General features: G+C 42.4%; 1 protein-coding gene across 9 annotated transcripts in view; it reads left to right on the forward strand.

The window, feature by feature from the left end:
- eps8a (epidermal growth factor receptor pathway substrate 8a) overlaps nt 1-12,500 on the forward strand; it is a 57,043-nt gene that overhangs the window by 32,021 nt on the left and 12,522 nt on the right. For all 9 annotated transcript variants that reach the window (XM_056239905.1, XM_056239911.1, XM_056239908.1 and 6 more), the window contains 8 exons: nt 1,840-1,989; nt 2,073-2,155; nt 3,332-3,468; nt 3,569-3,642; nt 3,722-3,848; nt 7,098-7,186; nt 7,290-7,364; nt 7,755-7,903. In XM_056239905.1, the coding sequence (XP_056095880.1) occupies nt 1,840-1,989; nt 2,073-2,155; nt 3,332-3,468; nt 3,569-3,642; nt 3,722-3,848; nt 7,098-7,186; nt 7,290-7,364; nt 7,755-7,903 (884 nt within the window). The remainder of the gene's footprint in view (nt 1-1,839; nt 1,990-2,072; nt 2,156-3,331; nt 3,469-3,568; nt 3,643-3,721; nt 3,849-7,097; nt 7,187-7,289; nt 7,365-7,754; nt 7,904-12,500) is intronic.

Genomic DNA, 12,500 nt, shown 5'->3' on the forward strand with positions numbered 1-12,500 from the left:
ACGGACAAAGCTGTAAATGTGCGTACGCACAAAAAAAAGCAGATGTATGAATCTCTGCGTACGAAGGATCCCACGCATATTCTCTTTGTACATCCCAATTAACGTAAAATTGAGCGCACATGCACGAGCACAACGCCCCACCCAGTCTCCTCCCCCAATTAAATTAATTTAAATATGGTAATTTGTCCATTTTGGCAAAAGAAACCTACAAGAACATGGCTAAAGCAAGCAAGAAACAAAATTTCACTGAAAATGTTTTCTATGTGAATATACAGTAAAGTGTAATTTATTCCTGTGATCAAAGCTGTATTTTCAGCATCATTACTCCAGTCTTCAGTGTCACATGATCCTTCAGGAATCACTCTAATATGATGATTTGATGATCAAGAAACAGTTATGATTATTATCAGTGTTAAAAACAGCTGTGCTTTTGCTTCATATTTTCGTGGAAACCGTGATATAGTATTTTCAGGATTCTTTAATGAATTAAAACTTAAATCAAACAGATGTCGAAATCTTATCATTTGTAACATTATAAATGCATTTACTGTCCCTTTTACTTGTCACTTCAATGTGTCCTTGCTGAATAAAAATATTACTTTCTTTTTTTATCTTTACTGACCGAATTAATGAAGTTTATTTTTTATTCCTAGTTAAGCCAACGCTGCCATTGCTAGACGGGTTGTATCAATTTGGACATGCTTATGTTCTTACTTAATTGCATAATATAATATTTTTTAAAAACTCGTGTGACAATAATATGTCAAATAATTTATCAATTACAAATTATAAGCAATATCTGACAGCTGGTGGTGCAATAGAACAATTCGTAGTGTAATGTTTGCCACTTCACTTTATTGCCTCTATGAGTCGCCAACGGACAAAAATCACGACAAATGTACGTACGCCAGACATGAAGTTTACTTGGAGGAACGCACATTCTTACGTTAATTTCACTGTTAGTACATCTGGCCGTGAACGTGAAAGCTGACGTACGCCGTGTTTTTGTGCGTACGCACTCAGTGTTGATACATGAGGCCCCAGCTCCGAACCAGGAAAAGTGGTTCTTAAGTAGCACCAATTCATTGCTGGTCTAGAACAGAGCCAAGTGAGAACCACTTGCGTCAGGGGCTGGGGGCGGGGTTACCGTGACCAACAAGACGAATAGAAACTTCTGACCGCCATTTTTAAATAGCAGCTAGTCGAGCTAATAGCAGCTTGATTATAATATCCGTCATGTAAGTTACGGCGAGCTGCACAAACACGTTGGATTCCGATGTATTTTTGCAAACCCATGAGCATCCATAGTAACGCAACGTCCGTTATTGTTGATGGCTTTTTCGAGATGCATCGGCGCGGCGCGGACCGATCGGAGCTGCGGGAGTGTTTGGAGATCATACGACTCCTTGTGCTTTTGGATCGCTTTCGCAGTGCTTTGATGTCATGCGGCGATCGATCTGCGAGAAGCCAATGCATCTCAAACAAGCCTGGCGTATTTGTGTTTGGCGCTACCGCACTAGCGTTGCTGGGCAACATGAGAAGTATGCAGTGACGTAAGATCTGGCTCTGTTGTGGCTCTCTAGCCGGTGGAAAGGCAAACCGGTTCTTAGTAAGCTTGTCAGTTGAACCAACTCCGAACCAGCTCTGGCTCTGGCTCTGAACCAGCACCCGGTTCTTGTTGGTGGAAAAGGGGTATCATAGACTCGTTCTTGCACACTAGAGCTCGTTCACACATGCGCAGTCTTCAATAGCGGTGCTTTAAATATCTTGACAAACTAAAAGATGTAAATGACATTTTATGCGTACACAACTCAGCGACTGTGTGTGTGTGTGTTTCAGAACGAGCTGGAGAACTTCCCCCTGGGCTCGGTCCAGCACTGCCAGGCCGTGATCAACGCCTGCGGGTACGACTCGATCCTGGCGCTGGTGTGTAAGGAGTCCGGGCAGGGGAAAGCAGACCTGCACCTGTTCCAGTGCGACGACATCAAGGTCAGCGTTTGTGAGGAAGCAAAGCTGTCAATCATTCCTGTCGACTCTTCGTCACTAGCGTGTGTGTGCTTTGACTCCCTCAGGCCAACTTAATCCACATGGACATCGAGAGCGCCGTCAGCGATCACAAGAGCGGGAAAGTGAAGAAGAGGCCGGAGGCTCTGAAGTAAGATGATGAAGATGATGATGGTGATGATGAAGATGATGGTGATGGTGATGATGGTAGTGGTGAAGATGATGATGATGAAGATGATGGTGATGATGGTAGTAGTGATGGTGATGATGATGAAGATGATGATGGTGATGATGAAGATGATGAAGATGATGGTGATGGTAGTAGTGATTGTGATGATGATGAAGATGATGGTGATGGTGATGATGGTAGTAGTGATGGTGATGATGATGAAGATGGTGATGATGAAGATGATGAAGATGATGGTGATGGTAGTTGTGATGGTGATGATGATGAAGATGATGCTGATGGTAGTAGTGATGGTGAGGATGAAGATGATGGTGATGATGGTAGTGGTTAAGATGATGATGATGGTGATGTGATGATGATGATGGTAGTAGTGATGGTGATGATGATGAAGATGATGGTGATGGTAGTAGTGATGGTGATGATGATGGTGATGGTAGTAGTGATGGTGATGATGATGGTGATGATGAAGATGATGGTGATGGTAGTAGTGATGGTGAGGATGAAGATGATGGTGATGATGGTAGTGGTTAAGATGATGATGGTGATGGTGATGTGATGATGATGATGAAGATGATGGTGATGGTGATGGTTGTAGTGATGATGATGAAGATGATGGTGAAGATAATGATGATGGTGATGATGATGATAGTGGAAGTGGTGATGATGATGATGATGATGATGATGGTGATGATGGTAGTAGTGATGATGGTGATGATGATGATGGTGGAAGTGGTGATGATGATGGTGGTGAAGATGATGATGGTGATGGTGAAGATGATGGTGATGATGATGATGATGATGGTGAAGGTGATGATGGTAGTAGTGATGATGGTGATGATGATGGTGATGATGATGATGGTGGAAGTGGTGATGATGATGATGATCGTGGAAGTGGTGATGATGATGATGATGATGATGATGATGGTGGAAGTGGTGATGATGATGATGGTGGAAGTGGTGATGATGATGATGATGGTGGAAGTGGTGATGATGATGATGATGATGATGGTGGAAGTGGTGATGATGATGATGATGATGATGGTGGAAGTGGTGATGATGATGATGATGATGATGATGGTGGAAGTGGTGATGATGACTGTTGCCACAGTAATGCAGCATCCGTATCTCTGTGTGTGTCAGAATGATCCTCAAGAGTGACGGGACCATCCCCCCGCCCCCGGGAGGCCCCGCCCCCCAGCCTCCAGGAGCTGTCAATCAAGGGGACACCAAGACCCGAGTGGCCAGTTGGACTGCCTGGACCAGTGAGCAGCAGGACAGTGAGTGGATCAGGAAACACGAAGTGTGTCTGTCGTTCCCATTCCGGAGCGTGTCTCACTCTGTGTGTGTGTGTGTGTGTGTGTGTGTGTGTGTCGTCAGGTGATCCGCAGAGACTTTACACCGAGCTGGACGGGTCTCCTGAGATGAGCGCAGCGCAGGTGGACAGAGACGTGGTGAGTGACTTCACTGTTCATACATCTGTGTGTGTGTGTGTGTGTGATGCAGATGGTTAAACACTGATGTGTGTTACAGCAAATCCTCAACCACGTTCTGGACGACATCGAACACTTTGTCACCAAACTGCAGAAAGCTGCCGAGGCCTTTAGTGAGCTCTCCAAACGCAAGAAAACCAAGAAGAGCAAGAAGAAAGGACCTGGAGGTGAGCGTGTCATCATCACATGATGCGTCCAGATCCTCCTCTTCGTCACGAGGCTGTCACGAGTGTGTCACGAGTGTGTAACGAGACCTTCATGCGTGTGTAACGAGTGTGTAACGAGACCTTCATGAGTGTGTAACGAGACTGTAACGATTGTGTAACAAGACCTTCATGAGTGTGTAACGAGTGTGTAACGAGTGTGTAACGAGTGTGTAACGAGACCTTCATGCGTGTGTAACGAGTGTGTAACGACACCTTCATGCGTGTGTAACGAGTGTGTAACGAGACCTTCATGCGTGTGTAACGAGACCTTCATGAGTGTGTAAAGAGTGTGTAACGACACCTTCATGTGTGTAACGAGTGTGTAACGACACCTTCATGCGTGTGTAACGAGTGTGTAACGAGACCTTCATGAGTGTGAAACGAGATTGTAACGAGTGTGTAACGAGACCTTCATGAGTGTGTAACGAGTGTGTAACGAGACCTTCATGCGTGTGTAACGAGACTGTAACGAGTGTGTAACGAGACCTTCATGAGTGTGTAACGAGTGTGTAACGACACCTTCATGCGTGTGTAACGAGACCTTCATGAGTGTGTAACGAGACTGTAACGAGTGTGTAACAAGACCTTCATGAGTGTGTAACGAGTGTGTAACGACACCTTCATGCGTGTGTAACGAGACTGTAACGAGTGTGTAACGACACCTTCATGAGTGTGTAACGAGACTGTAACGAGTGTGTAACGACACCTTCATGCGTGTGTAACGAGTGTGTAACGAGTACTTCATACGTGTGTAACGAGTGTGTAACGAGACCTTCATGAGTGTGTAACGAGACTGTAACGAGTGTGTAACGAGACCTTCATGAGTGTGTAACGAGTGTGTAACGAGACCTTCATGCGTGTGTAACGAGTGTGTAACGAGACCTTCATGAGTGTGTAACGAGTGTGTAACGAGACCTTCATGCGTGTGTAACGAGTGTGTAACGAGACCTTCATGAGTGTGTAACGAGTGTGTAACGAGACTGTAACGAGTGTGTAACGAGACCTTCATGAGTGTGTAACGAGTGTGTAACGAGACCTTCATGCGTGTGTAACGAGTGTGTAACGAGACCTTCATGAGTGTGTAACGAGACTGTAACGAGTGTGTAACGAGACCTTTCAGGAGTGTGTAATGAGTGTGTAATGAGACTGTAACGAGTGTGTAACGAGACTGTAACGAGTGTGTAACGAGACCTTCATGAGTGTGTAATGAGTGTGTAATGAGTTTGTCACGAGGGTGTAACGAGGTGTGTCACGAGTGTATAATGAGTGTCGCGAGTGTGTCACGACTCACAAGTGTGTAACGAATGTGTCGCGAGTGTGTAATGAGGTGTCACGAGGGTGTAACGAGTGTGTCACGAGTGTGTAACGAGTGTGTTGCGAGTGTGTAACAGGTGTGTTGCGAGTATGTAACGACTGTGTCACGAGTGTGTAACAAGTGTGTCACGAGTGTCTGACGAGTGTGTAACAAGTCTGTCGCGAGTGTGTCGCGAGTGTGTAACGAGTGTGTAACGAGTGTGTCGCGAGTGTGTAACGAGTGTGTAACGAGTGTGTAACGAGTGTGTCGCGAGTGTGTAACGAGTGTGTCGCGAGTGTGTAACGAGTGTCACGAGTGTGTAGCGAGTGTGTAACGAGTGTATAACGAGTGTGTTGCGAGTGTGTACGAGGTGTGTCACGAGGGTGTAACGAGTGTATGACGAGTGTGTGACGAGTGTGTAACGAGTGTGTACGAGGTGTGTCACGAGGGTGTAACTAGTGTGTCACGAGTGTGTAACAAGTGTGTCGCGAGTGTGTAACTAGTGTGTCGCGAGTATGTAACAACTGTGTCACGAGTGTGTAACAAGTGTCACGAGTGTCTGACGAGTGTTTAACAAGTCTGTCGCGAGTGTGTAACGAGTGTGTCGCGACTGTGTGGCGAGTGTGTAGCGAGTGTGTAATGAGTGTATAACGAGTGTGTCGCGAGTGTATAACGAGTGTGTCGCGAGTGTATAACGAGTGTGTCGCGAGTGTGTGGCGAGTGTGTACGAGGTGTGTCGCGAGTGTGTGACGAGTGTGTGACGAGTGTGTGGCGAGTGTGTAACGAGTGTATAACGAGTGTGTAACGAGTGTATAACGAGTGTGTTGTGAGTGTGTACGAGGTGTGTCACGAGTCTGTGAAGAGTGTGTCGCGAGTGTGTGACGAGTGTGTCGCGAGTGTGTGACGAGTGTGTCGCGAGTGTGTCGCGAGTGTGTGACGAGTGTGTCGCGAGTGTGTCGCGAGTGTGTGACGAGTGTGTCACGAGTGTGTGACGAGTGTGTCACGAGTGTGTGACAAGTGTGTAGCGAGTGTGTCGCGAGTGTGTGACGAGTGTGTCACGAGTGTGTGGCGAGTGTGTCGCGAGTGTGTGACGAGTGTGTGACGAGTGTGTCACGAGTGTGTGACGAGTGTGTCACGAGTGTGTGACAAGTGTGTAGCGAGTGTGTCGCGAGTGTGTGACGAGTGTGTGGCGAGTGTGTCGCGAGTGTGTGACGAGTGTGTCATGAGTGTGTGACGAGTGTGTCGCCAGTGTGTGACGAGTGTGTCGCGAGTGTGTAACGAGTGTGTAACGAGTGTGTCGCGAGTGTGTGACGTGTGTGACGAGTGTGTCACGAGTGTGTGACGAGTGTGTCGCGAGTGTGTGACGAGTGTGTCGCGAGTGTGTGACGAGTGTGTCGCGAGTGTGTCGCGAGTGTGTGACGAGTGTGTGACGAGTGTGTCGCGAGTGTGTAACGAGTGTGTCGCGAGTGTGTGACGTGTGTGACGAGTGTGTCACGAGTGTGTGACGAGTGTGTCGCGAGTGTGTGACGAGTGTGTCGCGAGTGTGTGACGTGTGTGACGAGTGTGTCACGAGTGTGTCGCGAGTGTGTGACGAGTGTGTTGCGAGTGTGTGACGAGTGTGTCACGAGTGTGTGGCGAGTGTGTCGCGAGTGTGTGACGAGTGTGTCGCGAGTGTGTAACGAGTGTGACGAGTGTGTGACGAGTGTGTTGCGAGTGTGTGACGAGTGTGTGACGAGTGTGTCGCGAGTGTGTAACGAGTGTGTCGCGAGTGTGTGACGAGTGTGTCACGAGTGTGTGACGAGTGTGTCGCGAGTGTGTGACGAGTGTGTCGCGAGTGTGTGACGAGTGTGTCACGAGTGTGTGACGAGTGTGTAGCGAGTGTGTAACGAGTGTGTTTGCTGTGTGTCTTTGATCAGAGGGAGTTTTGACGCTGAGAGCTAAACCTCCGTCTCAGGACGAGTTTGTCGACTGTTTCCAGAAGTTCAAACATGCCTTCAACCTGCTGGTGAGTGACGTTAACCAGTTGTAAATCAGGGATAAAATGAATATACTTACTAATGTTTAGCTGGAGAATCTCATTAATATTCTGTGATTGTTTGTCGTTGCAGGGGAAGTTGAAGAACCACATTCAGAACCCCAGCGCTGTGGATCTGGTTCACTTCCTGTTCAATCCGCTCAGACTGGTACGTGTTCTGATGGTGTGTGTGTGTGTGTGTGTGTGTGTGTACAGTAGTGTTGTCAAAAGTACTGACTTCGGTACCAGGTTAGTACAGAAATGTAAAAAATGTAAATCTTTGAGCGCAATTGAGCGGAATCATAAACACCTCTGATTGGCCGTTGTGTTCACGCGCTCATCAAATATGTCTGTGAACGGCCACTAAGTTAATCACTAATGATCTTTGCGACGAAAGTGAATCAATCACAACTTTATCTGGACAATAACTTTATTCTAGAGCTGGTGTAAAGCCTAAACACTCTCTGTTACTGTAATCTCCTGTTATCACTGTAAAGCTGCTGTGGAGCGTGTGTGTTGTTAAAGCGCTGAATAAATGGAGGGGCTTGACTTGACTCAGGTGATCCAGACGTCTGGAGGGGTCGATCTGGCTAAAAGCGTCATCGTCCCCCTCCTCACCAGAGAAGCCATCGAGTTCCTGCACGCGTCGGGTTCTGCGGACGAGAGACACCTGTGGGTCACGCTGGGAGACGGCTGGACCAAGTGCAGGTACTGATGCTCTCACTCTCGCGGGCCTGAGGAACCTTATTGTGCTCAGTCCTCCGGGTGAAATCAAACTCGCTTTTTCATTAGACAACCAATCGTTTCTTCATTGAGGCTTTGTGAGAATTACTCTTGCTTAGAAACAAAATGTACTATTATATGAATTACCTTTGTGTCCGAGCATCAGACTTTCCCCTGCAACAACCGATCATAGTTTCATTAATACTGTTTGAGAATCGCTTATTCTCGCTTAGACCGATATTTAAATCTCTTAAAAGAACAAAATCGGTTAAAACATAACTTACTATCTTTAAATCAACATTTCACATGTTCTTAATAGAACAAAACGACCGATATTTAATAGAATAAAACTGACCGATATTTAAATCTCTTAATAGAATAAAACAACCGATATTTGATCGAATAGAATAAAACTGACCGATATTTGAATCTCTTAATAGAATAAAACGACCGATATTTAATAGAATATAACGACCAATATTTGATCGAAAAGAATAAAACTGACCGATATTTGAATCTCTTAATAGAACAAAACGACCGATATTTGATAGAACAAAACGACCGATATTTAATAGAATAAAACTGACCGATATTTGAATCTCTTAATAGAACAAAACGACCGATATTTAATTGAACAAAACGGCCGATATTTAATAGAATAAAACGACCGCTATTTGATCGAATAGAATAAAACTGACCAATATTTGAATCTCTTAATAGAACAAAACGGCTGATATTTAATAGAACAAAACGGCCGATATTTGATAGAACAAAACGGCCGATATTTAATAGAATAAAACTGACCGATATTTGAATCTCTTAATAGAACAAAACGACCGATATTTAATAGAACAAAACGGCCGATATTTAATAGAATAAAACGACCGATATTTGATCGAATAGAATAAAACTGACCGATATTTGAATCTCTTAATAGAACAAAACGGCCCATATTTACTAGAACAAAACGGCCGATATTTGATAGAACAAAACGGCCGATATTTAATAGAATAAAACTGACCGATATTTGAATCTCTTAATAGAACAAAACGACCGATATTTAATAGAACAAAACGGCCGATATTTAATAGAATAAAACGACCGATATTTGATCGAATAGAATAAAACTGACCGATATTTAAATCTCTTAATAGAACAAAATGACCGATATTTAATAGAACAAAACGGCCAGTATTTGATAGAACAAAACGGCCGATATTTGATAGAACAAAACGGTCGATATTTAATAGAATAAAACTGACCGATATTTGAATCTCTTAATAGAACAAAACGACCGATACTTAATAGAACAAAACGGCCGATATTTAATAGAATAAAACTGACCGATATTTGAATCTCTTAATAGAACAAAACGGCCGATATTTAATAGAACAAAACGGCCGATATTTGATAGAACAAAACGGCCGATATTTAATAGAATAAAACTGACCGATATTTGAATCTCTTAATAAAACAAAACGACCGATATTTAATAGAACAAAACTGCCGATATTTAATAGAATAAAACGACCGATATTTGATCGAATAGAATAAAACTGACCGATATTTAAATCTCTTAATAGAACAAAACGGCCGATATTTGATAGAACAAAACGGCCGATATTTGATAGAACAAAACGGCCGATATTTAATAGAATAAAACTGACCGATATTTGAATCTCTTAATAGAACAAAACGACCGATATTTAATAGAATAAAACGACCGATATTTGATCGAATAGAATAAAACTGACCGATATTTAAATCTCTTAATAGAACAAAATGACCGATATTTAATAGAACAAAACGGCCAATATTTGATAGAACAAAACGGCCGATATTTGATAGAACAAAACGGTCGATATTTAATAGAATAAAACTGACCGATATTTGAATCTCTTAATAGAACAAAACGACCGATATTTGATAGAACAAAACGTTCGATATTTAATAGAATAAAACTGACCGATATTTGAATCTCTTAATAGAACAAAACGGCCGATATTTAATAGAACAAAACGGTCGATATTTGATAGAACAAAACGGCCGATATTTAATAGAATAAAACTGACCGATATTTGAATCTCTTAATAGAACAAAACGACCGATATTTAATAGAACAAAACGGCCGATATTTAATAGAATAAAACGACCGATATTTGATCGAATAGAATAAAACTGACCGATATTTGAATCTCTTAATAGAACAAAACGGACGATATTTAATAGAACAAATCGGCCGATATTTAATAGAATAAAACTTACCGATATTTGAATCTCTTAATAGAACACAACGACCGATATTTAATAGAACAAAACGGCCGATATTTAATAGAATAAAACGACCGATATTTGATCGAATATAATAAAACTGACCGATATTTAAATCTCTTAATAGAACAAAACGGCCAATATTTGATAGAACAAAACGGCCGATATTTGATAGAACAAAACGGTCGATATTTAATAGAATAAAACTGACCGATATTTGAATCTCTTAATAGAACAAAACGACCGATATTTAATAGAATAAAACTGACCGATATTTGAATCTCTTAATAGAACAAAACGGCCGATATTTAATAGAACAAAACGGCCGATATTTGATAGAACAAAACGGCCGATATTTAATAGAATAAAACTGACCGATATTTGAATCTCTTAATAGAACAAAACGACCGATATTTAATAGAACAAAACGGCCGATATTTAATAGAATAAAACGACCGATATTTGATCGAATAGAATAAAACTGACCGATATTTAAATCTCTTAATAGAACAAAATGACCGATATTTAATAGAACAAAATGGCCGATATTTGATAGAACAAAACGGCCGATATTTGATAGAACAAAACGGTCGATATTTAATAGAATAAAACTGACCGATATTTGAATCTCTTAATAGAACAAAACGGCCGATATTTCATAGAACAAAACGGACGATATTTAATAGAATAAAACTGACCGATATTTGAATCTCTTAATAGAACAAAACGGCCGATATTTCATAGAACAAAACGGCTGATATTTAATAGAATAAAACTGACCGATATTTAAATCTCTTAATAGAACAAAACGGCCGATATTTAATAGAATAAAACGACCGATATTTGATCGAATAGAACAAAACGGCCGATATTTAATAGAATAAAACGACCGATATTTGATCGAATAGAATAAAACTGACCGATATTTGAATCTCTTAATAGAACAAAACGACCGATATTTAATTTAATATTTAATTTATTTAAAACTGACCGATATTAAAATCTCTTAAAAGATCCAAATCAGTAAATACAAAACTTACTATCTTTAAATGAATAAAATTGACCGGTATTTAAATCTCTCAATAGAACAAAACAATCGATATTTATTTCTCTTAAAAGAACAAAACGACTGATATTTAAATCGGTTGATTGAACAAACCCGACTGATTCATTGCAGCACTGATATATGTGATAGACAACACAATAAATTCTAGATATCTAGATCTAAATCTGGAGGATTGTTCATATCATTGTTACTGTGCGTTCACACCGGACGCGAATAGCGCGTCAAATTCGCGTCTACCGCGTCTAGTTTGACGCTTGACCACTTTGTGTTAATTCGCGTGTCAATGGCGAAATTGACGCGCGTAAAAACAAAAGTTTGAAGCGAAATTTACGCGCGTCAGAGGCGAAATCCGGAGGCGAAAGTTTCGAAACCCGTTGGCGGCCATCTTTTTAGATGTTTATCGAGCATTAGCATTAGCATTATTCGAGAGAGTCACCGCTCGTATATGCTCTGGAGAGCAGAAGCAGCTCCGTAGGGGACATCGTCGCTGTACTCGGGTCCACCAGAACCTCCGGAGGGTTTCAGGAGTTTCACAATTTGCTCCAGGAGCTAGGTTTGGTGGACCTAATGGTGAGGACGCTGATGAGGACAGCGTAGGCCGTATAAGCCCTCGGCCTCGAGTGGTCTAGCTATGCCTGTCGAGCCCGCGCTCTACAGCCCGGCGCCAGGTTCACCCTCGCCCGCATCCACCTAATCTGTCATTTATTTTTGTTTTGATAATAAATGAAGCCAGCCTCCAAAAGTGATTAATCTGTCCTGTGATTTTTCTCTCTCTCTCACACATCACTGTCCAGACACGAACTTATATGTTGGTTGTCTTTACATTATAATAATATTTCATATAATCTAGATATGGAATAAATAGCATTCAATGCAAAATGAATATGTCTCATATATTGAAATCAAGTTTTATGTGATAAAATATTTGCTTTGTTGTGCATTAGAACCACAGTCATATATTACAAAATAATTTATTGAAGCATCCAGATACTTCACCACGTGACAGCAGCAAGCAGCTAGGCTCCTGATTGGTTAACGCGGCGCGAATTGACGCAGAAGTTCAGATTTTTCAACTCGGGCGGCAGACGCGAATTCGCGTCAAACGCGTGAATGCACAAATAGCACTAACTAAATCATTCGCGCTTAACGCGCCAGACGCTCAATTCGCGCCATTCGCGCGAACTTGACGCGCGAATGAGGCGTATTCGCGTCTACCGCGCCGCGCTCTACGCCTCATTGGCGCCG

This window comes from Rhinichthys klamathensis, unplaced genomic scaffold (genome assembly GCF_029890125.1).
Source record: "Rhinichthys klamathensis goyatoka isolate OS25496 unplaced genomic scaffold, OSU_Roscu_1.1 h1tg000574l_1, whole genome shotgun sequence".
NCBI classification, from domain to species: domain Eukaryota; kingdom Metazoa; phylum Chordata; class Actinopteri; order Cypriniformes; family Leuciscidae; genus Rhinichthys; species Rhinichthys klamathensis.